Genomic DNA, 22,567 nt, shown 5'->3' with positions numbered 1-22,567 from the left:
GTCATGGAAGAAATATCATTTTGAATTCCTCACTGGTGCTTTCTGCACACCGGATCCTATTCCTACTGAAGTCAATGGGAGTTTCCCTACTATTTATATTACCATAGCATCTTGGAGCCCTAGTTATGAACCACATGCTCATACCAATAGGCACAGATCTCAACGGGAACAGGAACGGGCCTTTTACTACTCTTCCCATTGCCCACATCAGCATAGATTTATTTGTGTGTTGTTTAGTATGGGTTCCCCCCCCCTTACTAGCCCCTCATCAGTTTCAGTGTTGAAGAGCTAAAAGATTTGTGGTTCTCGGTTTTATTTGAACTTTGTGGATTTCTAAGTTGCATGCTACCGTATGCTCCGATTATTAAAGATCTGATATGGATTGTGCATCTTACCCAATAGTGACCCGGAGAGAGTTTTGGGTTTTTTTTTGCTTTGTTTTGTCTCCTATCAATCATCAGTACTTTTAAACAAGATGAAGTTTCTGTGTGGTTTTAAAACAACGTGTTCATTCACTCTGGCAGCTGCATCACTTCTAGCCAAACTGTGACTCTCTTGCACCAGTGACAACACAGTATCTGCAAAGCCTGCAGATACCCCTGTTCTAAGGATGCAGTACACAGCTACCTTGCCAGTTACATGCCAATGGCAACCAAGTGGCTGCAAGTACAGTATGTTTCCGGGGGCAGGAGGAGGGGGACACTGTAGCTGTGCATTCCAGTCATATTTACATTGTGTGTGTCAGGTACTATAAACAGGAGCTGAATCATCATTAATAGGCAAATGAAAAACCATTTTAAAGAAAACCACATAGAGAAAACAGAAAGATGGAACTCTACCAAATAAAGACCCTTGCTTCACTATTAAAACCAGTCAGATTAAAATAATTCATTTCCTTTTTCAATGGTTTTCATTTTATTTTCCATGCTTGTGAAAAGCAGCAAGCAGGCAGCACTGAAGACTAGGATCTGCACAAAGAACAACAAAAAAAGTACATCTGAAAAAGACTAAGTTCCCTCCTATTGCCCAGTCAATATGCCTCAAATCCTTTTTTGGGGAACCTGATGGTGACAAGGTGCTTTGTCTTCCATGTCTATTCAGGCCCCAACAACTCTGCTAAACTCAGTTAGCCATAGTAATATTTGTGAGGTGAACATCTATCCAATAAGAAATGTGATGAGCCTACACACTGATTTCAACAGTAGCAAGAGTCACTATCCATTTCAGTCAGATTTTAATAAGCAACATAGGGTCTGTATCCACAGAATAATTCTTTAAAGTCAATTCAAACAGTCACACTGGCATGTTAGACTCACATGTTGCTTTCACACTAGCTTCCTACCAGACCATGTTTGTACCATGGTCACTATTTTTGTCTTTTTACTATACTGAGGAAACTAGAGATAGCATGGAGTTTAACTGACAGTAAGATCAATACACCAGGTGTATGGATTTATGGTTCCATCCTGTTCCCAAGTTAAAGTTCTGATCCTGAAACCTCTGCACCCAAGTGCAGACCCATTAATTCAAAACAGGGACAATCACCAGTTTGCATGCAAAAAGATGTTGCAGGGTCAGGTAAGGCCCCCAAGGGGAGGAAAAAAATCAAGCCAAAAGATAAGGGACCAACTAAAATCTTTAGGCACACTAATAGAAAGGGCAATAAAAAGTAAATTGATATTGTTAGACACAAGGCAGGTGAGATATCATCTTTTACCAGACCAAATGGTGTTGGAGGAAGGTACAAGCTTTGGAACTTTGCAGAGTTCTTCTCCAGGTCTGGGGAACGAAATCAGAGTGCCCAAGCTAAATATAAGTTGGGACAAAGAGGAGTAGCACATGTCATAGGAGGTAGTTTGAGACGGGGTGGGCAGTATGGGCTAGATTGCAATGCAAAAGGAGTTTGAAGAGGGCCACTAAGGGTTAGCAGGCAGGTGTGTGTTGCAGAATGCTGTGATCAGCCATGAAATCAGGGTCCCTGTTGAGTTCACCTTTTTTGGCATCTATCAGCAGTAAGCTGTGGTTGTTGTTGTTTTAAGAGAACCTAGTGGGATTTCATGTCTAGTCAAGTGACAAATGCCACGGTATGAAACGTGTTGTGAATAAGGGCTATTTAGTACTATTTCAACAGATCTCAAAATACTTTGAGGCAGGTGGTTTTACAAAGTGCATAATGTTAATACCAAACTAAAAGTCACGTCCCATAATTTCTTCACTGCCAAACAGAGACCAGGTATTCCTATGAAACAACAGGGTTACCCTGATCAAAAAGTAATCACCTTGCTTTTCTGATGCAAATGGGTGTTTGTCTTCTGTTTAGGATAGATCAAAGATACAGGAAGGAAACAGTTCCTGGTAAAAGACATTTACAGAGATTCTCCAGTCTTGCTATTGAGTTTCTAAAAGCACTAAAAGAACAGCTGATTATTAGAACAGACATCTGAGTAAACGCTATCAGCATCACACACGTAATCATTGGGAATGAAACCAAGGGCACAATTCCACTAAACCTCATGCCCGCTGGGGTCAATGGGATTAGTCACATGAGTAAGTACTGGAAGGATCAGGACCTTAGTTTCTACTACTGCTTTGGCAAGAGACTGATCATTATGCAGAAAGCCCTTTCATTCATACATGACCGAATGTCTGCATGAGCTTTAAAGGAAACGTTGCTATCGTAATTTAAACAGGTACACCACTGCTACTGCAGTCTGCAAATAAATCACTCGCGCATAATCTTTTGACAAATAAATGTGATGTAATTATTACAGGAAATCCAGGCAAAACTAAAAACCAGAAGTTGAGACTCGTATGCAGCCACATACACTGGAACCAAAGACAAATGCATGCAAGAGGAGTGGCAATTTTATTCAGTGGAGGATCGGTTTAAAGGAGTATGTGCTCCTCTCCAATTTATTCTTAGTTAGGCCTCCCTTCCCCCTCTCTCCCCTGCCAGCATATGAGGTTAGACTGTTCAGCTGTTTATAAAACCTAGTGTTGTACTGAAATGTACACTGCAACATTCCTCCCCGGCACTCATACGAGCTATATAAGGAAATATCCAATTCCAGCGTGTTCACCATTGTGATGATAGAGCTCTGTACACTGGGACAGCCCCTGAGTTGGTTTCTTAAAAGCGTACTTAAATATATCCTAGGCCTAACAAACATTGTGCTGGACGTTGTCATCAAATGGCAGCATAGACAGCTGCCAAATCTTGCAGGCTCAGTGCTCTAATATGGAACAGCTGGAAGAAGACCCTGCATTCTTTTCTCTCAGTAAACACTGGGGGCTCTGTTCAGTATCCTAATGCAATAAAGCCTAAAGAATTTCACCTATCAACTGGCAGACTCCCCCCCCCCCCCCACACACACACACACAGTGTATGCTTTTTGTGTTCTTTTAACCATGTGTAGAAGTCCAGGTTGTACTTATGAAATACTAAAAGTTATATTAAAATATTGAAGACAAGGAATAGGAGGCATTATACTTTTTGGGGGGGAGGGGGGGATTTTTTGCAAGTGGAATAGACCAAGATAATTTAGGCATGTGTTTAACCTCATCTCTGCAAAGAGCCGAGTTGAGTTTTATTTTTGAAGATTTCTTTAAAGGTGTGTGTGTGAGTGTACACTTGGGACTCCTGCTTTGTGTGTATGCACATTTCACTTACACCATTTTAGTTCTCCTAACTTTCACTGATGTATAAATAAGGTCAAAATCAGGCCCTTATATATTAAAGGTACATCCCTGAGAAAGTACATCCACAGTATTCACTAACTGAACTATGTATAGCAGCCTAAATGGTCTAACTAATATTTTCCCAGAGCTTCTGGGGAATATATAGAGTACTTAAAGCTGCAGGGGGAAAAAAAGAAGTGTGTTCAAACAGGACTTGAACGATGAAACAAATTACCATTTAGCAAAAGATTAAGATACCTCAGCTAGCCACAGCTCAGCTAAATACTCGTTTTGTGTAAGATAATGAGGAGATTCTTCTGCATGTTGCTGAAAGCAAAGCAAGCCACGCTGTCCAAAAGAAGCCTAGAAAATCCAGACTCTACGTGACCTGACTTACTTATTTCACAGGAAACTGCATGAGAGAAAAATCAATCATTCATGCTACTGTAGTTACACCACTGAATAAACTGTAGTAGGTTGCTGCGAAAAATCAAACTGAAATAAGTCATCACTAGTCTGAAACATAAAATGTAGGAAGGGGAAGCTGCTAACAATGAGGCTGGTTCATTTGGAGTCCTGGCTCCCTGACCTCCCCTTTTTTTGCCAACACTAGGGTATCAATCAGAGAACAATGTAGTATTCAAAATGGATTGGTTGCACCAAAACTTACCAGGATTGTTGGCTTCCCCTTCAAGCATGTGCAGCTCAGTGCAATCTGCCAGCGAATGCTCCAGGCAAAGCTGGAGGAAACGGGCTTGGGTTCGACTCACCCGCTTCAAAAAGGAGAGCAAAGCAACAGTCTGCTCGCATTCATTCCAGCCTTTAAACCAACCGGCCAGCACTCCAACCTGATCTCGAAACATCATGGTTAGCTTGGGGCGGGGAGTAGAGGAGGGAGGGGGGGAAAAAACCCTCTATGGGAGGGGGGGGGGAAATTCACTCCGTAGTTTTTTTTTTCCTGGGTCCGTCTCACAATTGTGTGTGTTAATCAAACGGATTTTTGGACACAGCCGTCAGCTCCAATGTGGGTCTGGTTTCTCTTCTCTTCTTTCTGCCTTCAGTTCAGTGTTCTGGTGGTTTCTTGTTAAATTCCCCAAAGATGATACAAAGTGGCACAGGGAGGGAGGGGAAGTTGTATATTATATACATACGTACATACACACACACAGACACACAGACAGATATATATATAAATCTCAACAAGGCACAGCAGTGGGTGTATAGCTTCTTTTTCTTCTTTCCCCTTGGGTTATTTTAGCCTAGTGTCTCCAACTCTCTCCTCCTCTGGGGGGCAATCTGGACCTTCCACACCCGCATTCCTCCCAAAGCAAATGTTCACAACTGGAAAGAGAAAGAGAATTGCTGTGAGGGTGACACACTTCGCAAGGAAATGCTATGATTCAGCGTGACAGCAGCAGAGCCCGCTTCCGAACACACGACTGAGATTTCAGGTCTACATTAGGGAAGGATAAGGAGGAGTGGAGGGAAAGGCGAGGAAGAAGCAGGGAGGGAGGAAGACACCGCACCTCTAAAAATTCAGCTCCCGTGCACAGTGACTGAGACGCAGGCTTTGCAGCTAGTGGTCTGAAGGAAGCTCCCTCCTCCACAGAAAGTGGAGGAGGGAGCTCCCTGTTGCTGCCACAAAAGGGCTCCTAGCGCTGCCTCGATAGGGACCTACCTGTGCTTTAAGCTGCAAAAGGGCTGCAACGAACCACTGGTGCACAAGCAAACTTCCACTGCGGCTCTAATGCAAAGCAGGAGCAGCCCTGGTGCCTGCCTCTCCACCGCCTCCTCCCCGGGAAGCTGCTGCAGCTCCATCTACAGCCATCCAGCATCTCAAGCCAGCCCCTTTGGATGGAGGCCCTGAGCAGCAGCAACGTGAGACAAAAATAAACTCTACCCACCCCCGGCTTCAGCGCACAGCCCGGCGCGGGGAGGCTTCGGGTCCCCCCCCCCCTTTTTAGGCTGCTAAATAATGACACCCCCCCCCACACACACACACACTTTGCTCAATCCCTTCGCCAACCCACCGCTCCCAGCACGGGGAAAGGGGCGGGGGGCAATGGGGGGGTCTCGCTGCCCTGCTGGAGCTCGCCTGGGAGCAGCCGGGCTTTTGCAGACGCGTTGCAGCGAAACAGCGACCGGCTCGAGCAGCCTGAACGCAAAAAAGCGGGGCCCCCCCGCACCCCCCCCCGCAAAGTGGGGCTCCTGCGGCTTGCCTGCTGCCCGGGGGGGCTCCCAGCAGCGCACCCCCCAGCTGCTCCTTGCACCGCCCGTGGGGCAGGGCTGCCCAGCGGGGTGCTAGGCAGGGAGCCTGGGGGCCACACGTGGGGCCCCCCCCGCCGTGGCTCCTGCGGACCCAGGCGCCGCGCGCGGGGCACCCACCTGGCTCCGCCCCATGCTGCCCCCCCCGGGCCCCGCTGCTGTCAGGCGAGCCCCGGCCGGGCCATGGCGGGGCAGCGGGCAGGGGCCGATCCCGCCGGGCGCCGGGCTGGGCGAGACTGAGCCGCGCCGAGCCCCGCGCGCCGGCTCCCCACATGCTCCTCATTAGCATAGGCCATGACGTCATGGGCTGGCGGCGCCAGGCCCCGCCCCCGGGCCAAGAAATTCCCTGGGAGCTCGCGGCGGGGCGAGCGCGTCAGTGCGGGATCCGGCCCCGCCCCCGCCCCGCCCCGCCCGCACCCCTGGTGTGTGTGTGTTGGTAACACACCCCTGCAGCTTCACACTCACTGTGTGTGTGTGTGTGTGTTAGTAACACACCCCTGCATCTTCACACTCAGTGTGTGTGTGTGTGTGTGTGTGTGTGTGTGTGTGTGTGTTAGTAACACACCCCTGCATCTTCACACTCAGTGTGTGTGTGTGTGTGTGTGTGTTGGCAACACACCCCTGCAGCTTCACACGCACTGTGTGTGTGTGTGTGTGTGTGTGTGTGTGTTGGTAACACACCCCTGCATCTTCACACTCACTGTGTGTGTGTGTTAGTAACACACCCCTGCATCTTCACTCTCAGTGTGTGTGTGTTGGCAACACACCCCTGCAGCTTCACACACTGTGTGTGTGTGTGTGTTAGTAACACACCCCTGCATCTTCACACTCAGTGTGTGTGTGTGTGTGTGTGTGTTGGCAACACACCCCTGCATCTTCACACTCAGTGTGTGTGTGTGTGTGTGTGTGTGTGTTGGTAACACACCGCTGCTGCTTCACACTCACTGTGTGTGTGTGTGTGTGTGTTGGTAACACACCCCTGCCGCTTCACACTCACTCTGTGTGTGTGTGTGTGTGTGTGTGTGTGTGTGTTGGTAACACACCCCTGCATCTTCACACTCAGTGTGTGTGTGTGTGTGTGTGTTGGCAACACACCCCTGCAGCTTCACACTCACTGTGTGTGTGTGTGTGTGTGTGTGTTAGTAGCACACCCCTGCATCTTCACACTGTGTGTGTGTGTGTGTGTGTGTGTGTGTGTGTTGGCAACACACCCCTGCAGCTTCACACTCACTGTGTGTGTGACACCCTCCCCCTGCGGTTTCACACTCAGTGTGTGTGTGTGTGTGTGTGTGTGTGTGTGTGTGTGTGTGTGTGTGTGCTGGTAACACCTCCCCCATGGCTTCACACTCACTCTGTGTGTGTGCTAGTAACACACCCCTGCAGCTTCACACTCGTTTTGTGTGTGTGTGTGTGTGTGTGTGTGTGTGTGTGTGTGTGTGTGTGTGCTGGTAACAGCCCTGCAGCTTCACACTCACGGTGTAAGGGTCTGTATGCATGTGCTGGAAATATAGCCCATTGAGGCTTCCCTTCCCATTGTGTGTGTGTGTGCTGCAGATAACCCCCCTCAGGAGACCCCAGCCCACTGTGTGTATGTACTACAAATAAACCTGCAGTCCAGCTTCACATCCACTCTGTGTATTGTAAATACTCCCAGTCACCTGTCTTTTCCTTGCACAATATATATCTATATGATCTATAGATATCTATACATATAGATATCTGTTTTCCAAATACTGCAGTTGACAAAGCTTTCCTGCCACAGTTCCACATGTGTCTCTAAAACATGGCAAATACTACCACTGGGCAGTGATTCCCCTTTGCACCACTGGATGAGTGTTGGCACAAATGTTGCTGCACACTAAGGATGTTTCCTTTTGCACCACAGTCTTCCAGCCTGTTGAATAGTGTGTGGGTACATGCGTGACCACCATCAGGCAGTTTTGAACCTGGGACCTCTAGAGCTTAGTATAGGAGTTTTTACAGCTTTAACTATAAAGCCAGTTTTCTTTTAGCTTAGGCTGTAGTTGTCTCAATGCCACTACATGGGCCAGTGAACCACACTAGGTGTGTGGGTTACACATATACACGTGTAGTAGAGAAGTTAGTGGCTGGCACTCATCAGCAATTCCACAGAATTCTGCAGAAGGATGATAGGAAGTCCACTTTTCAACCATTACTGCACGGATGCTTTTGTTCAAAAGCACATCTCTTGTGCAAAAGCATATGCCAGTGTAGACGCTCTCTTGCGCAAATACTTTAACGCAAAAACTCTTGCATTAATAGTATTTGTGCAAAATCTTGCCAACGTAGATGTAGCCACTGGCCAGGGATGGGAGGAGAAAAGTTCTTTCCTCCTCCTAAGTAACAAAGCTGGTCTAATCAGGGAAGCTTTTTGGGTGGCAGGAAGTGGAGAACAAGCCCCACCTCTCTCACTAAAGGAAGAGGGTTAAACCTTCTATAAAGGAATTTCACTAACCAATTAGAGAGAGAGGCTGAAGAACTGGAATTAATCTACGGATCTGACACCATTACCCTGGGTTGAACAAGACATTAACTGGTTGTCGCATTACAAAGCAAATTTCTCCTGCTTTCAACATCTGCATTTCCACATCAAAAGTTACGTGGGGGGGGGGGGGACACATCCAGCCCACATAACTAGCCTCCTTAACACAAGTCCAACAATTGACAGGTGCTTCTTCTGCTGTCTTATATAGATATATATAAATATAGATATATATCTCACTTGGTTTCTGTTATTTCCACTCCAATTCATCTGATGAAGTGGGTTTTGCCCACAAAAAGTCATGATTCTATATATTTTGTTTAGTGTCTCAGGTGCCTCAGGACCATTAATTGTTTTTAAAACGTTACAGACTGACATGGTTGCCCCTCTGAGCTTCTTTACCCCAATGCATCTCCACTGGGTTCAGAAAGTAGGCTTGCGTGGTTGTGGATGGGACAACTGGTGTTCCATACTGTTGCATCCTATTTGGATGGCTAGTCACATGATACAATGAGACATCGTATCCACATTCAAAAAAAAATCAACCAAGCAATGCTAGAGAGCTTGCAGCTTGAGAAACAATGTGCCAAGTGTAAGCGGGAATTTTGCATGGGAGTCACATAGAGTGTATTTCAGCAAGACTGCCTCATCAATCCACTAGGGAAAAGGGGAAAACAGAATATCACCAACACCTACCATTATCAGCAAATACAAGGGCAGAGAGGGAAGAGGGGAGGGAGCATGGAAAATGCTCATATAAGGATGTCCGAAAGCCTTTCAGTGCAAGCACATTGGCTTGGTGTATCTCTGTGATTTAAGCCACTTGAATGAAGCAGAGAGGGCTTCGGACTGACTATCTGATGTTTAACAGGATGGATTCAATCTGTGAGCTGGATGGAAACCATTCTGCAAAGGGCACATTCTCTGTGGCCTGGGATGACTCCTCCATGCAGTGAAGTGATGCATCCCAAAGGGGTGTAAGGAGCAGTTGATGGTGATACAAATCCAGTTATCTGCGTGGCACCATGTGGACATAAATGAAATCAAATACAATGGTGTGTAGACCCGAGATCACAGCATTTGTGGAAATTAACCAGACCCCTGCTGCTTGGTTATTTGTAGATGGGTATTCAAATAACTGACATTTCACAAATGTGTTTGTTTCAACAAACGGGGCCGGCTACACTAGTGTAAATTCAGAGTAATTCCACGGACTGCAGTGGTTCTGTTCCAGGTTTACACCAATCTAACCAAGAGCTGGACACTATAATACGAATAAACACTAATGACCCACTATATTTCAATCATATGCAAATATTTTTTTTTAAAAAATGAAACAGGAACTTAGTATTTTGCATGCGCCAAGGACTTATATCATCACTAATTATTTATACCATTATAGAACCGAGAGGCTCCAAGCATAATGCAGGCCCCAATGTGCTGGGCTCTGTATAAACACGAAGCAAAGAGACAGTCTCTGACCCAGACAGATCACGATCCTGCGTAATGACAAGACATGCCAGGAATAAACCAAACAGATGGGTGGGGTTGGAAGAGAGGGAAGACAAGGTGTGATGCTGAAATGGACATATTTTCACAGAAATTACACACATTGTAACATGCCGCCTGAATTCAGCTGAGCGGGCAAAAGAAATCGCAGCTCCGCAAGCCATTTCACCCTCACTTGGCTGTGATTTCAGTGTCAAAATATCAGCTAAGTATTTGTGACTAGGGCATGTTTCATAGATACTCATTCATTGTAAAACTGACTGCAGTACGTTTTCAATGAAATTAAACGTGGCAGAAGGATTGTGCACGTTTTCCCCAGCTGGTGTTAGGATCATGGCATAAAATAAGGCAGTGGGCAAAGCCAAGCTGATGGGGTAGTTTATAGTAGCAGTAATTGGTTTTGTAGCCTTTATGTATAGGGCCGGGGTTTCAAGCTCATGGCCCAGGTGAGCCAAGACGTGCCACAATCTGGCCTGTGTGCGGCTGCCAGCATGTGAGTTGCAATGGCCCTGGGGGGGGATCCTTCTCCCAAACACAGCCCCCGCCATGCCTCTTCCCAACCCTCCTCCGTCCTCTTCTTCCCCAATTGCACCCCTTCCCTTACGCCCCCTCCCATGAGGGACACAGTCCAAGGGCAGCAGCAGGGGCAGGAGCTGCAGGGAAGTAGAGTGACGCAGCTGCCTCTACTCTGCTCCACCACCATCTCACAGGGCTGGCCCTATCATGAGGCAAATTGAGGCAGGCACCACTAGGACCCAGAGTGTAGAAAATTGTGTCTGCTGCTGGTGCATAGGTAGGGAGCAGAGCAGTCCCATGAGAGGAGTAGAACAGGAAGAAGGCGGAATTGAGACCTTGCAAAGTGTTGGCCCAAGCGAGGGGGCATCATTTGAGCTCCCCACCTCAGGTGCCAAAATGTTGTGGGCCGGCCCTGCTGGTTGCTCTGCTTCACTGCTGCCACAGGGACCAGCCGGCAGCCCCTATCTCTGCTGTGCTGCCGGTGGCGGGGGGTGCAAATCATGTAGAGGTGGCAGGTAGGGCTGGGGGACAAGTGTGAGAGGTATCAGAGGGGTAGCCGTGTTAGTCTGAATCTGCAAAAGCGACGGGGAGTCCTGTGGCACCTTATAGACTAACTGAAGTGTAGGAGCATAAGCTTTCGTGGGCAAAGACCCACTTCGTCAGATGCATATAGTGGAAATTTCCAGAGGTAGGAATAAATATGCAGGCCAGGATCAGGCTGGAGATGATGAGGTGATCCAATCAAGGAGGATGAGGCCCACTTCTAGCAGCTGATCTGGAGGTGTGAATTCCAAGGGAACAGAAGCTGCTTTTGTAGTTAGCAAGCCATTCACAGTCTTTGTTTAATCCAGAGTTGATTGTGTCAAACTTAAAGATGAACTGTAGCTCAGCAGTTTCTCTTTGAAGTCTGGTCCTGAAGTTTTTTTGCTGCAGGATGGCTACTTTTAGATCTGCAATTGTGTGTCCAGGAAGATTGAAGTGTTCCCCTACAGGTTTTTGTATGTTGCCATTCCTAATATCAGATTTGTGTCCATTGATTCTTTTACGTAGTGTGAGAGGAGGAACCGTGTGGACCAGCAGGCAGGGCCGGGAGCCATGTTGGGAGAGGGGATGGAGACTTCTGCCCCTCCCAGCCCCAACAGAGTGGGTGTCCACTGGCCTGCTAGGATTTGGGGGTAAATTGAGTTTGAGACCCCAGCTGTAGAGGTTAGTTTGAATCCAGCTTCTAACAACACTGGCCAAAAATGGTATCGCCCACGCCACCTTTATGCCAGCTGTGTACACACTAGGGCGTCTGTCAGCAAAGAAATGTCACAAGGAGCCCACCCGAACTGACCCTGCTTTCTGCCCAGGGTTGCTAGTGTGGACTTGTGCTTAGTCTGCTCCCTACCCTACATCAGGCTCAGGCTGATGGGGGGATTTGCATTGACAGGCCTGTAGCTGTTCTGTGGACAAATGGAGAACGTCCTCCTCCACCCATGTCAGTCCAGCGTCTTTGATGAGCAGCAAATATATGCACAAAATGAACGGCATTCTTTTAGACGTCTCAGAGGGGTAGCTGTGTTAGTCTGTAACTTAAAAAAAAATAAACTTAAAAAACAATCCCGCCATCAACCTTAACTTGGACCAGTCCACACAAGAGATCCACTTCCTGGACACTACAGTACAATTAAAGATAGCCACACTTCTACCGCCTTATGCCGGAACCCTACCAACCATTATACTTACCTACATGCATACAGCTTCCATCCAGGACACATCACCCGATCAATTGTTTATAGCCAGGCTCTAAGATATAACCGGGTTTGCTCCAATCCCACAGACAGAGACAAACACCTACAGGATTTCTATCAGGTATTCTTAAAACTGAAATGCCTACCCAAGGAAGTGAAAAAACAGATTGAGTGAGCCAGACAAGTACCCAGACATCTACTTCTTCAAGACAGGCCCAACAAAAAAAATAACAGAACACCACCAGCCATCACCTACAGCCCCATCTTAAACCCCTCCAGCACATCATTAACAATCTACAACCTATCCTGGAAAAGCATCCCTCATTCTCACAAGCCTTGGGAGACAGGCCAGTCCTCGCCTACAGACAGCTCCCTAACCTGAAACAAATTCTTTCCAGCAGCCACACATCACACCTCAAACATACTCACGCAGGAACCTACCCCTGCAATAAACCCCATTGCCAACTCTGCCCACACCCCTATACAAGTGACATCATCACAGGACCTAACCACATAAGCCAGTGCACCAGAGGCTCATACAACTGCACATCTACCAATGTGATCTATGCCATCAAGTGCCAGCAATGCCCCACTGCCATGGATATTGGCCAAACTGGACAGTCTCTACGACAAAGGATTAATGGACACAAATCAGATATTTGAAATGGTAACACACAGAACCCCTGTTGAGGAACATTTTAACTTGCCCGGGCACTCACTAATGGATTTAAAAGTAGCGATTCTCTTGCAGGGTAATTTCAGGAACCAACTAGAGAGAGAGAGAGGCTGCAGAACTTGCCTTCATATGCAAATTTGACATGTGTACTTAGGGACTGAACAAAGACATTACCTGGGTGGGTCGTTATATTTAACACACAAATGACATCAAAAGCTAAGTGTGGGACACTTACAGCCCACTCCAGTAGCTTCATTTAGCACAGACACTATGACTGGCAGGATTTTTTTCTCTTCTCCCTCTCCCCTCTTTTTCTGTTTTAAATTTCCGGGGTGCCACTCTGTGCCTCTTGCTGCATTCATCATCTGAAGAAGTTGGTTGTGCCCACAGAAGCGCATGGTAATAGCCATATTTTTTTTGTTAGTCTCTAAGGTGCTACAGGACCACTCGTTTTTTACGGTTTTTTAAGCATTCTTTTTAAAAAGCCAAAATATACTCTCCAAATCAACTCTCTGGGTGCTGTGAGAGGAAAACACCATCTAGTGGACATCAGCAGAAATCACGCCGACAGTAAGGCTAAGTCTACACCGGGCACTTCAAAGCACCGAGTAAAAACATCCCCCAACTCCCAAGAGCAGCAAGTTACAGCGTTGGAAAGGACCAGTGAGAACCAGGCTACAGCGCTGGGAGCCACATTAGCGACTCCCCTCATGGAGGGGGTTTCCATCCAGCACTGGGAGAGCTTTATCCCCACGCTTGTGCCAGACTTTCAGGTTAAAGCACCTCCACGGCACTTTGAAGCGTAGACAAAGCCTAAGGACAATAGATCACTCCCAGCTTCCATACCACTGAGAGGGAATATTGCAGGCCCACCGGATCTATGCTGGAAATAAGCAGACACCCTTACCCAGGGAAGATCATGCCTTTGGGGTAGCTTCTGGTCTCTGCTCTCTCCCATCAGATACTGACTTACAAGCCAGATACATCGGGAACCGCCCGGCTAGTCATGCATTCTTGTTTCAGAAGCACGGCAGCCCAGATCCCCACATGCTTTGCCCCCCTGATGATGTTGGGCTTGCTGGAACTTTCCATAGAGCTCACTGCCAGGCAGGTTCAGGAGGCGAAAAAGTGTGCGAATGTGGGTTGAATGAGGGGGTTGATGCAGGTTGAATGAGGGGGTTGATGCAGGACAACCAATGGCTTGCTCTCAGACATCCTAGCATTGTACACAGGGGGGTCATTTCCCATCCCCCACAAGGAAGGGCTCTGGAATGACAGCGGGGAGGCAGACAGAGTGGTAGGTGGTGGAGAAACAGCCCCAGAGCCAAAGGAGCGGGTGTAATTGTACAAAGCTGCCATTGGCCGGGGAGGAGGTGGCAGGAGCGAGGTTAGATAAGGTGGAAAATGAAGCGGACACAGAGCGGCAACTGCAAGTGGAGGGGAGACAGGAGGAAGAATGCTTGGAAGGCCACTGGACATAGAAGAAGTTGGCGGCAAGGCCATAGGGAGCTGGAAGTCAAGGGTAGGTGGTGGGGACACAGGCATCTGGACAGTGAGAAGTCCTCGAAGGTGGATGTTGCTGAGAGCTGCCTGCCACCGACCCTGCCCCTTCTGCCTGAGCTCCCCACCGCTTCTGGGTGCCCCTCCCTCCATTACCCAGGGGCCTGTGGAGGCTGTTGACTCCCCAGCTTAAATACCTTTGTGGGATCTGGGCCTATGCCCAGGTCTGCACTGCAAGGCTTGGTGGTTGCAAGTTATGTCAGTGTGAAGCGGCTGCCGCTGACATATTGCCCGTGCGTGCGCGTACCTGACTCCTTGCGTCGGTGTTGACGGTACTCCCCAGGAGTCCTCGTGTCGGCGCATGCTGCAGTGCACCATGGGTGCAACTCACCATCGTCCAGCCCAATGCCCCTTGAGGATTTTTGGCAATGCATGGCAGGGAAGAAGTGAGTCGTGCGGAAGTGACTAGGGGCCATAGCGAGTGCTGCTCCTTTATCGACGAATTGACTAGTGGATGGAAATTCCATCGACTATTCAATTAGCTAATTAACCGCTACTTAACATCCCTAGTGCAGACACAGGCCACGTGATCCGACGCTATCTGCGGAACCACAAGAAGAAAGGCAGCAGCAGGAGATGTGTTGATTTCATGGAGGACAGGTTGCCACAGGCCACTGCGAGAACCAGTTCAAAGTTGCTGGTGGTGTTCCTGGAGCAGCTGTGGAGGGCGGAGTGCTGCTTGTGGGCCTGGGACGCAAGTACTGACTGCCGGCAGAACTTTTGGATGCAGAAGGCCACGCTCCTTGCACTGAGCTCCCCTCATGCACTGCTCCAGTGCAGTGACACCAAAAGGAGTTGCAATGACGGCAGAGAAGTGAGTGGCAGTTGCACTGTGGAACGGCAGCAGGAAATCCACTGTGCAGGGGGCCATCTTCATGCACGTGTGCAGGGCCATCAGTCAATATATGGAGATATACCTATCACGCGGAGCAGGAAGGGACCTTGAAAGGTCATCAAGTCCATCCCATCCTCTGCCTTCACAGCAGGACTGAGTACCATCCCTGACAGATTTGCCCCAGACTTCTAAATGGCCCCCTTGAGAGCTGAACTCACAAGCCTGGGTTTAGCAGGCCAATGCTCAAACCACTGAGCTATCCCTCCCCTCTGGTTGATGCCTGCTCTGGAGGACCGTGCAGGGCATGGTGGATGGATTTGCAGCCCTGGGGCTCCGAGACTGTTCTGGGGGTGATTGTTGGCATGGATATCCCTATGGCAGGGGTGGGGAAGCTAAGGCCTGGGGGCTGGTTGTGGCCCCTGGCTTGCCTGGATCCAGCCCCCTGAGGCTCAGGCACATTGTCACTCTAGCCCCTCTGCCACCCCTCCACCGGGCGGGAGTACACAAAATCTACTAGGCTGGGCCCTTAGGTTCTGATGTGTGAGGGGAACGTGGGGAGGGTCTTTCTCCTTCGCAGTCAGGGAGCGTTTTTTTGTTTTTCTTTTCATTTGTGTGGCCCTCAACTGATGTTTCTGTGGGTCAGTGGCCCCCAACCCAAAAACGGTTCCTCACCCCTGCCCCATGGGATGGGGTGTCCAAACCTCACACCGGGCTGGAGGGCTTAAAGGACAGTGCTGGTAGGTAGCCACGTCCCTCCAGCCCTGCAGAGCTTGCTCCAACTGGAGGAAGGGTTAATAAGGGAGCAAGTCAGCTCAGAAGTGGGAGGACAGACCTGCCCTGGAGTTCCCTGACAAGGGCATCGGACCATCCTCCCTGAGCGGATGTGACTCTCTTGGACTAGAAGCTGGGAGAGGAAAGCAGCAGGAGGGAGGAACCAATTTCATGGTCAGAGCAATTTGTACGTGGTCAACTTCATTATTTCAGATATTTAAATCTGAAATGTCACGGTGTTGTAATTGTAGGGGTCCTGGCCCACAAAGGAGTTGTGTGTGTGGGTTGCAAGGTTACTGTGGGTGGGTGGGTGCAGCATTGCCCCATTCACTTCTGCACAGCAGCTGGCAGCAACATTGCCGTCAGAGCTGGGCAGCTGGAGAGCAGCAGCTGCTGGCCAGAAACCCAGCTCTGAAGACAGAGCTACCACCACCAGCAGCACAAAAGTAAAGACGGCCTGGTGTGGTATTGCCACCCTTACTTCTGCGCTGCTTCCTGTAGAGCTGAACCCTTAGAAAACAGCCACTACTGTCTGGCCCCCTCGCTCTGGAAGCAGCAGGACAGAAGGAAGGGAGACATAGGGACGATATGTAAGTGCTGCTGGCGGGATGCTGCCTTCAGAGCTGAGCACCGGACCAACATTACAACCACCACTCTTTAATTGCCCAGCACGGACGGCAGAGCAGAAATACGGGTGGTGATACTGTGACCCTCCTAAAATAACCTTATGACCCCCCCTTGCAACTCCATCTTGGATCAGGACCCCCCATTTGAGAAATGCTGGTCTCCCTCTGTCTAGAACAGAGTCGAAGCACGCAGAAGGCCAGATGTCACAGGCGGACACCGGATTTCACAATCCGTGATGTATTTTGCTTGGCTGTGAATTTGGTAGGGTCCTATGCATAGGTCAGAACCTAGTGAAGTGGATGAACCCAGGCTCCCCTGCCGCTGCCCCCATCCAAGCTATTGAATTGAAGTGCAATCCAAGATCCACCTCAAACCCAAACACCCTGGCCCCGCCTCCTTTGTGCCCCTTCTCCGAGGCCCCGCCCCTGTGCACTCCATCCTCCCTCCCTTTCACAGGCAGGGGCAGAGGGTTGGGGTGCAGGCTCTGGTCTTGGGCTAAGGGATGTGGAGTGTGAGAGGGGCTCTGAGCTGAGCTTGGGGCAGGCAGTTGGGATGCAGGAGAGGGTTCTAGGAGCAAGCTCTGGAAGGGCGTTTGGACGCAGGGATGCTCGGGGCTAGGGCAGGGGTTTGGGGTGCAGGAGGAGTTCATGACTGAGGTAGGGTTGTAGGCTCCAGCTGGGCTCTGCTGACCTCAGGTAGCTCCTGGGTGGTGGTGCAGTGGGGCTAGGGCAGGATCACCCCTTTCCTGGCCCTGCACCCCTCCCAAAAGCAGCCAGCAAACTCTCCCCTGCCCAAGTCTTGTTGTGCCCGCTGTGGAGATAGGATACAAGGCAGGAGAAGGGGGCACCTTGGCATCAGCGCCACTCTTCTCCCTGCCCTGCACAGAAAACAGGAGGCTCCTGAGGGGCCAGCTCCAAGGCAAAAGGCAGAAGATGCGCAGCAGTGGGGGGAGGGGCAGCCGAAGTGCTGGCACTTGATAGCCTCCTGGCCAAGCCAGTCAGGATCACCTGTCAGAAGCTCCAAGATCTCCCAGTCGATCCTGATCGACCGGTTGGTGACTACAGCTCTATTGCACCTATTTGGCACTAGGCCTCCTTGCCAGAGAATACATAGAAAGGGCTACTTTTCTGTTGTTGTGCAAGTGCTGGATTCCTGGGGACCCTTCACCCACGTCAATGGCGGCTGCATGACACACCTTTAGAGAGACAAGGCGGGTGAGGTTATTGGGCTGACCTCTCCAGGTGAGAGAGAGAAGCTTTTGAGCGTAGACAGCTCTTCTTCGGGAGTGGGAAAGGAACTCCACAAGTCACAGCTAAACGCAAGATGGGAACAGATTGCGTAGCATATTCGGAGTGCTAACTACTTATGCTAAACAATCTGTTCCCCCCTTGCATTTAGCTGTGATGCTCAGAGTCTCTTTCCCAGTCTTGACACAGAGCTCTGTGTGGTTCAAAAGCTTGTCTCTCACACCAGCAGCGGTTGGTCCAATAAAAGATATTACCTCACCCACCTTGCCTAATATCCCGGGACTGATGTGGCTACCACTACACTGATATTGCTATCTTCAAGAACACTAGATTCTTCAGAAAGTTACAAGCAGGGACGTAACCTTCCTGACCGCTGAATGACCATTGTTGATGCGGAAATACCCATGGCGATCTCGGGGGACCCAGCCTGCTCCTTGCTCCCTGGTCTCTTGAAACTGAATCACCAGCCACCTCCACATCCCGGAAAAAATAAACAACTACCAGCCCAGCAAGCGCAGAGCGGCAGCTGAATGTGCTTCTGGTAGAATGCAAGGATGCTGGCGCTGTTTACTCCGAAGATTGGATCTCAGTGAAAAAACATCCCAATGTTATAGCTGCCCCTAAAGGCCAGCACAGCGGCAGCTACAGATAAAACACGCAGCGGTATCATTGTAAGTGCAGTCACAACGGAGAGCTAACGTTAGGTTTCAAAACTCCTTTCCCTTGATCCTCTGACGTTTCAAACAATACGTGCTTATGGCCACTTCCGTGGGCCTCTGCACAGCACCACTCTGCGGTCCTAGTGATGGTGAGTGTAAGGGGGAGGGTGTCAGGAAAATGAGGAGGGAATTGTGTGGTTGCAGGACACAATATAATTTTGCCCTGTATTTCCCTGGGTATGAGTACAGGGCAATGGCACTGAATCCTGGCACAGGTTTCCACAGGCAGGAGTGATTTCAGCTGATCACTCATTCCTGGGTGTCACAAAAGCTCAGAGAGCTGAGTGGTTGCTGGCATTTTGAAGCTGCCCATGCTTGGATGCCACTAGCCAGTTTACTCCCACGGTGCCTGCCAATGTCACTGCAGACTGGCATGGGAAAGAGTCCTACTGCAGGGAAAGAAATAAGGCCGTGTGGTGGAGTGCCCACCTGTGACGGGGCAGCCCCGCTTGCGGTGGAGGCCCCCGTCCCTGCCGCGCTATATAGCGGGAGGCCGTGCGCTGCCCGCCGCTGCCCGCGCTGTTCGGCAGCAGCACAGAGAGCGCTGGCCTTAGGCGCCCTGGATGACGTCACCCGGGTGCCCGGGAGACCAGGACGCCGTTGCCCCGGCAACGGGAGGACGCCCCGGGGCGAGGGGCGGGACCGCCGCAGGACGCCGGGGCCGCGACCCCGGCACCAACTTTAAAAGGGCCCCGTAGCCCCGAGGAAAGGGGGAGCGGAGAGGGGCCGAGAGGAGCTCCCCGCCGAACGGAGGAGCAACCCCAGCGACAGCAGCACCCAGCCCGGTGAGCGGCCGGAGCGGGAAGCGGAGGGGCCGAGAGGAGGCCCCGCCGACCTGAGGAGCAACCCCAGCGGCAGCAGCTCCCAGCCTGGTGAGCGGCCGGAGCGGGCTGCGGGGGGGCCAGGGAGCGCTGGAGCCGGAGGGGAAGGAAGCAGCCCAGGGCAGAGTCAGGATTGACTGGTGGGCTGACGAGTTACGGGGTCGCACCCCGTCAGGCGGGTTCGGGACTACTGGGCCAGGACCCTTAGGGCCCTGGGCTGGGGCCCATGAGAGTGGGCGGGCCCGGGCCCCCCTTCGCCTCCCGCCTTGCTAGGGAGAGGGAAAGCGAAGATAAACTCGCGAATAGGGGAAACTGAGGAACTCGGAACCATAGGACAGTAGAAAGCCCTCGGGACAAACGCCGTGGGGCGGCGTGGGGGCGTCACACCACCCCAGACAAGGCCTGGAGGGGGTCAAGTGGCTAGCAGAGCCGGTCTTAGAGGTGGGCAAGCCAGGTGGTCACCCAGGGTTGCCATTTTCAAGGGGCCGCTGACAGAGCTGGTCTTAGGGGCAGGCCGTGACCGCATTTCGGCCGGACCTCCGGAATCCTCCCCCTGCATTTTCCTTGTTATTCCCATATCCTCCCCTCCCCCCACACACACACTTTTTTTTTGCTTGACAAATTTTTGTCCGGCATTTGAAACCATCCGGCAACCCTACGGGCGAGCTGGGCAGTTGCCCGGGGCCACCAATTCGTTAGGACCAGCACTGGTGGCTAGGCAGCCCAATTAGCTACCCAGACTGCACCTGATGAGAAAGAGAGGGAGCAGGCCACTAGCTGAAAATGGGCGTAGTTTGGCAGAACCAGAGGGACCTGTGTAAAGCTCACGAGCAGCAAGGCCTATAAGGAAGTAGTCTATACTCCCTCCTTGTGGGGTTGGGAAACCCGGAAAGAGGGGGAAGCCAAAGAAGTCAGAAGAAGTTCAGGGAAACAACAGCAAGAGGTAGGACCTCACAGAAGCTGGGCCAATGGAAGCTGGGAAGCCCCCACAGCTGCCCCTACACCTAGGAGCCAGAGAGACATGCCAGCCACTTCCTGGGAGCTGCGCAGAACTGGGCAGGGAATCTGCCAGGCTTGCACCAACTGGACTTTTAATGGCCCAGTCAGTGGTGCTGACCGGAGCCACCACGGCCCCTTTTCGACCAGCAACCCTACAGTGCGTGCACGTTTCTGACAATTCCTTTGTAGCTGTGTCTGCGCAACCTCTTCTCCACATGGCCCAAGAGCTCCCGTATTTCCTGTCTAATCCAGACCGCAGCTGCTCTGGGCTCTGTAAGTGGTACGGTCGGTTAGGCAGTTGCACCCAGCAAGGGAGAGCTGGGAAGCAAGGTCTCCAGGGTGAGCAATCAGGAAAAGGCATTGCAAAAACATGTAGTAGTTTTACAGCGGGGATGGCTTCTGGTCCCCATGACCCCTGGGCAGTGGAGTTCACAACTGTGTGACCAGAGTGGAGAGAGTTGGGCACTGTGGGACAGATGCTGGAGCAATGGAAGAGTTGACCTTGGTCATGCAGTGTCTACGCTCATACTGCATCGATCGCAGTACGTTGACCATGGCTTAACACAATTCAGGAGATGGTTTTACTGCCCCAGTGCAATGGAGCGCTTCAGTCGGAGTCAACTAGAGTGAAGACACCTACAGATATAGGTTGACACAAGGGCTGTGTCTAGACTACATGCCTCTGTCGGCAGAGGCATGTAGTTTAGACACATAGGCAAAGGCAAATGAAGCCGCGATTTAAATGATCGCGGCTTCATTTACATTTACATGGCTGCCGCGCTGAGCCGACAAACAGCTGATCAGCTGTTTGTCGGCTCAGCGTGGCAGCCATGTAAATGTAAATGAAGCCGCGATCATTTAAATCGCGGCTTCATTTGCCTTTGCCAAAACAACAAATCTACATGGCTCCGTTGACGGAGCCATATAGTCTAGACGTACCCAAGGTGACTTACATTGGCCTAACGTTGTAGTGTAGACCTGTGTAATATGTGACGGAGCCCACAGCAAAGCCTGGGAGCACAGAGCTATCTCTGTCAGCCCAGAAGGTGTAGTAGAAGGTTACTATCTCGCTGGGGTTTGAGGCCTAGTCTACATTAGAAAAGCTTTGGCAGTGCAGCTAGACAATGTAACTCTACCAGCAAACCCTCCTAATGTAGACACAGAAGACACAGATCAGACAGGTCCCCCGAACAAATTAAGCCATATTGGCAAAAGTCTAATTGTTTGCCAGTATGGCTAGGCCTACCGTAAACCTTCTGCCAATATCAAAATGTCATAAGATATCACTCCCAACCCAGGCCGTCCCTAGGAGAGTGAGGGGGCCGGGGTAACACTCTGCAATGCCCCAGGTGCAAAGCCCAGGGCAACCTCCCCCCGTTGCAAGCCCCGCTCCTGCTCTGCCCTGCCCCACCCCTTCCCTGCCCCCTTTCTGAAGCCCCCTCCCCTGAGTGATGCAAGCTGGGGAATTACTGGGGGTGGGGAGGGTAGCAGGGGTTATCCCCCTCGCTCACCATGGCAACGGGAGCCGGAGTGACTTGACAGTCTGCTCACCCGGCCCTGCTGCCCTCTCCAAGCTGCTGTGCTCAGCTTCGCTGAGGTGGTGGGGAGCAGGGTGCCTTGGGGTGATGGAGCCAATGGCAGCAGGCCAGGAGAGGAGTGGCGGGGCAAAGCGGAGCAGACTGTTGGGTTGCAGTCTTCTTACATGGGTCATGTTCTCTAGACCTTTCATCATTTTTGTTGCTCTTCTCTGGACTGTCAGAGAAAAGAAACTGCTCCCCCAGAAAAAAAGTTTGGCCAGGCCGCTCTTGCTATAGTGGGCTGCAGTATTCCTTGGGAGAAACCGGCCGCACCCTTCCTGCATACCATTGCCTTTAGAAAAAGGAAAGGTGTGAAAAGGGGAAAATAGCCTCAGACTCTCCCACCCGCCACCTTGGCGTGAGAACTGCGGGGCTTACCTGGTCGCATGAAACCTGCACAGTTTTGGCCCAACCCCTGGGACACAGACCCCCACTTAGTGACCATTGGGCCATATATGGTAATATGCAAGTGCAGGAAAGCGATGTGCAGATTTGGGGATAAATACCCATGGCACAGTTTGCTCGAGGAGG

General features: G+C 50.6%; 1 protein-coding gene across 5 annotated transcripts in view; it reads right to left on the bottom strand.

Annotated features, from left to right (window-relative positions):
* SAMD4A (sterile alpha motif domain containing 4A) overlaps positions 1-6,212 on the bottom strand; it is a 219,623-nt gene extending 213,411 nt beyond the window's left edge. For 4 of the 5 annotated variants that reach the window (XM_075926233.2, XM_075926235.2, XM_075926236.2 and 1 more), the window contains exons 1-2: positions 6,064-6,212; positions 4,349-5,019 (exon numbers count right to left, since the gene is read on the bottom strand). In XM_075926233.2, the coding sequence (XP_075782348.1) occupies positions 4,349-4,544 (196 nt within the window). In that variant the 5' untranslated portion in view covers positions 4,545-5,019; positions 6,064-6,212. Of the gene's footprint in view, positions 1-4,348; positions 5,020-5,356; positions 5,542-6,063 lie in introns of all 5 variants that reach the window. The other variant, XM_075926234.2, reaches the window with a different exon arrangement.
* Between the last annotated feature and the right edge of the window lie 16,355 nt (positions 6,213-22,567).

The sequence above is a fragment of the Pelodiscus sinensis genome, chromosome 5 (genome assembly GCF_052426305.1).
Source record: "Pelodiscus sinensis isolate ZL-2025 chromosome 5, ASM5242630v1, whole genome shotgun sequence".
Lineage (NCBI taxonomy): Eukaryota > Metazoa > Chordata > Testudines > Trionychidae > Pelodiscus > Pelodiscus sinensis.
The sequence above is the reverse complement of the archived record's forward strand: the minus strand, read 5'-3'. Positions and strand labels throughout refer to the sequence as shown.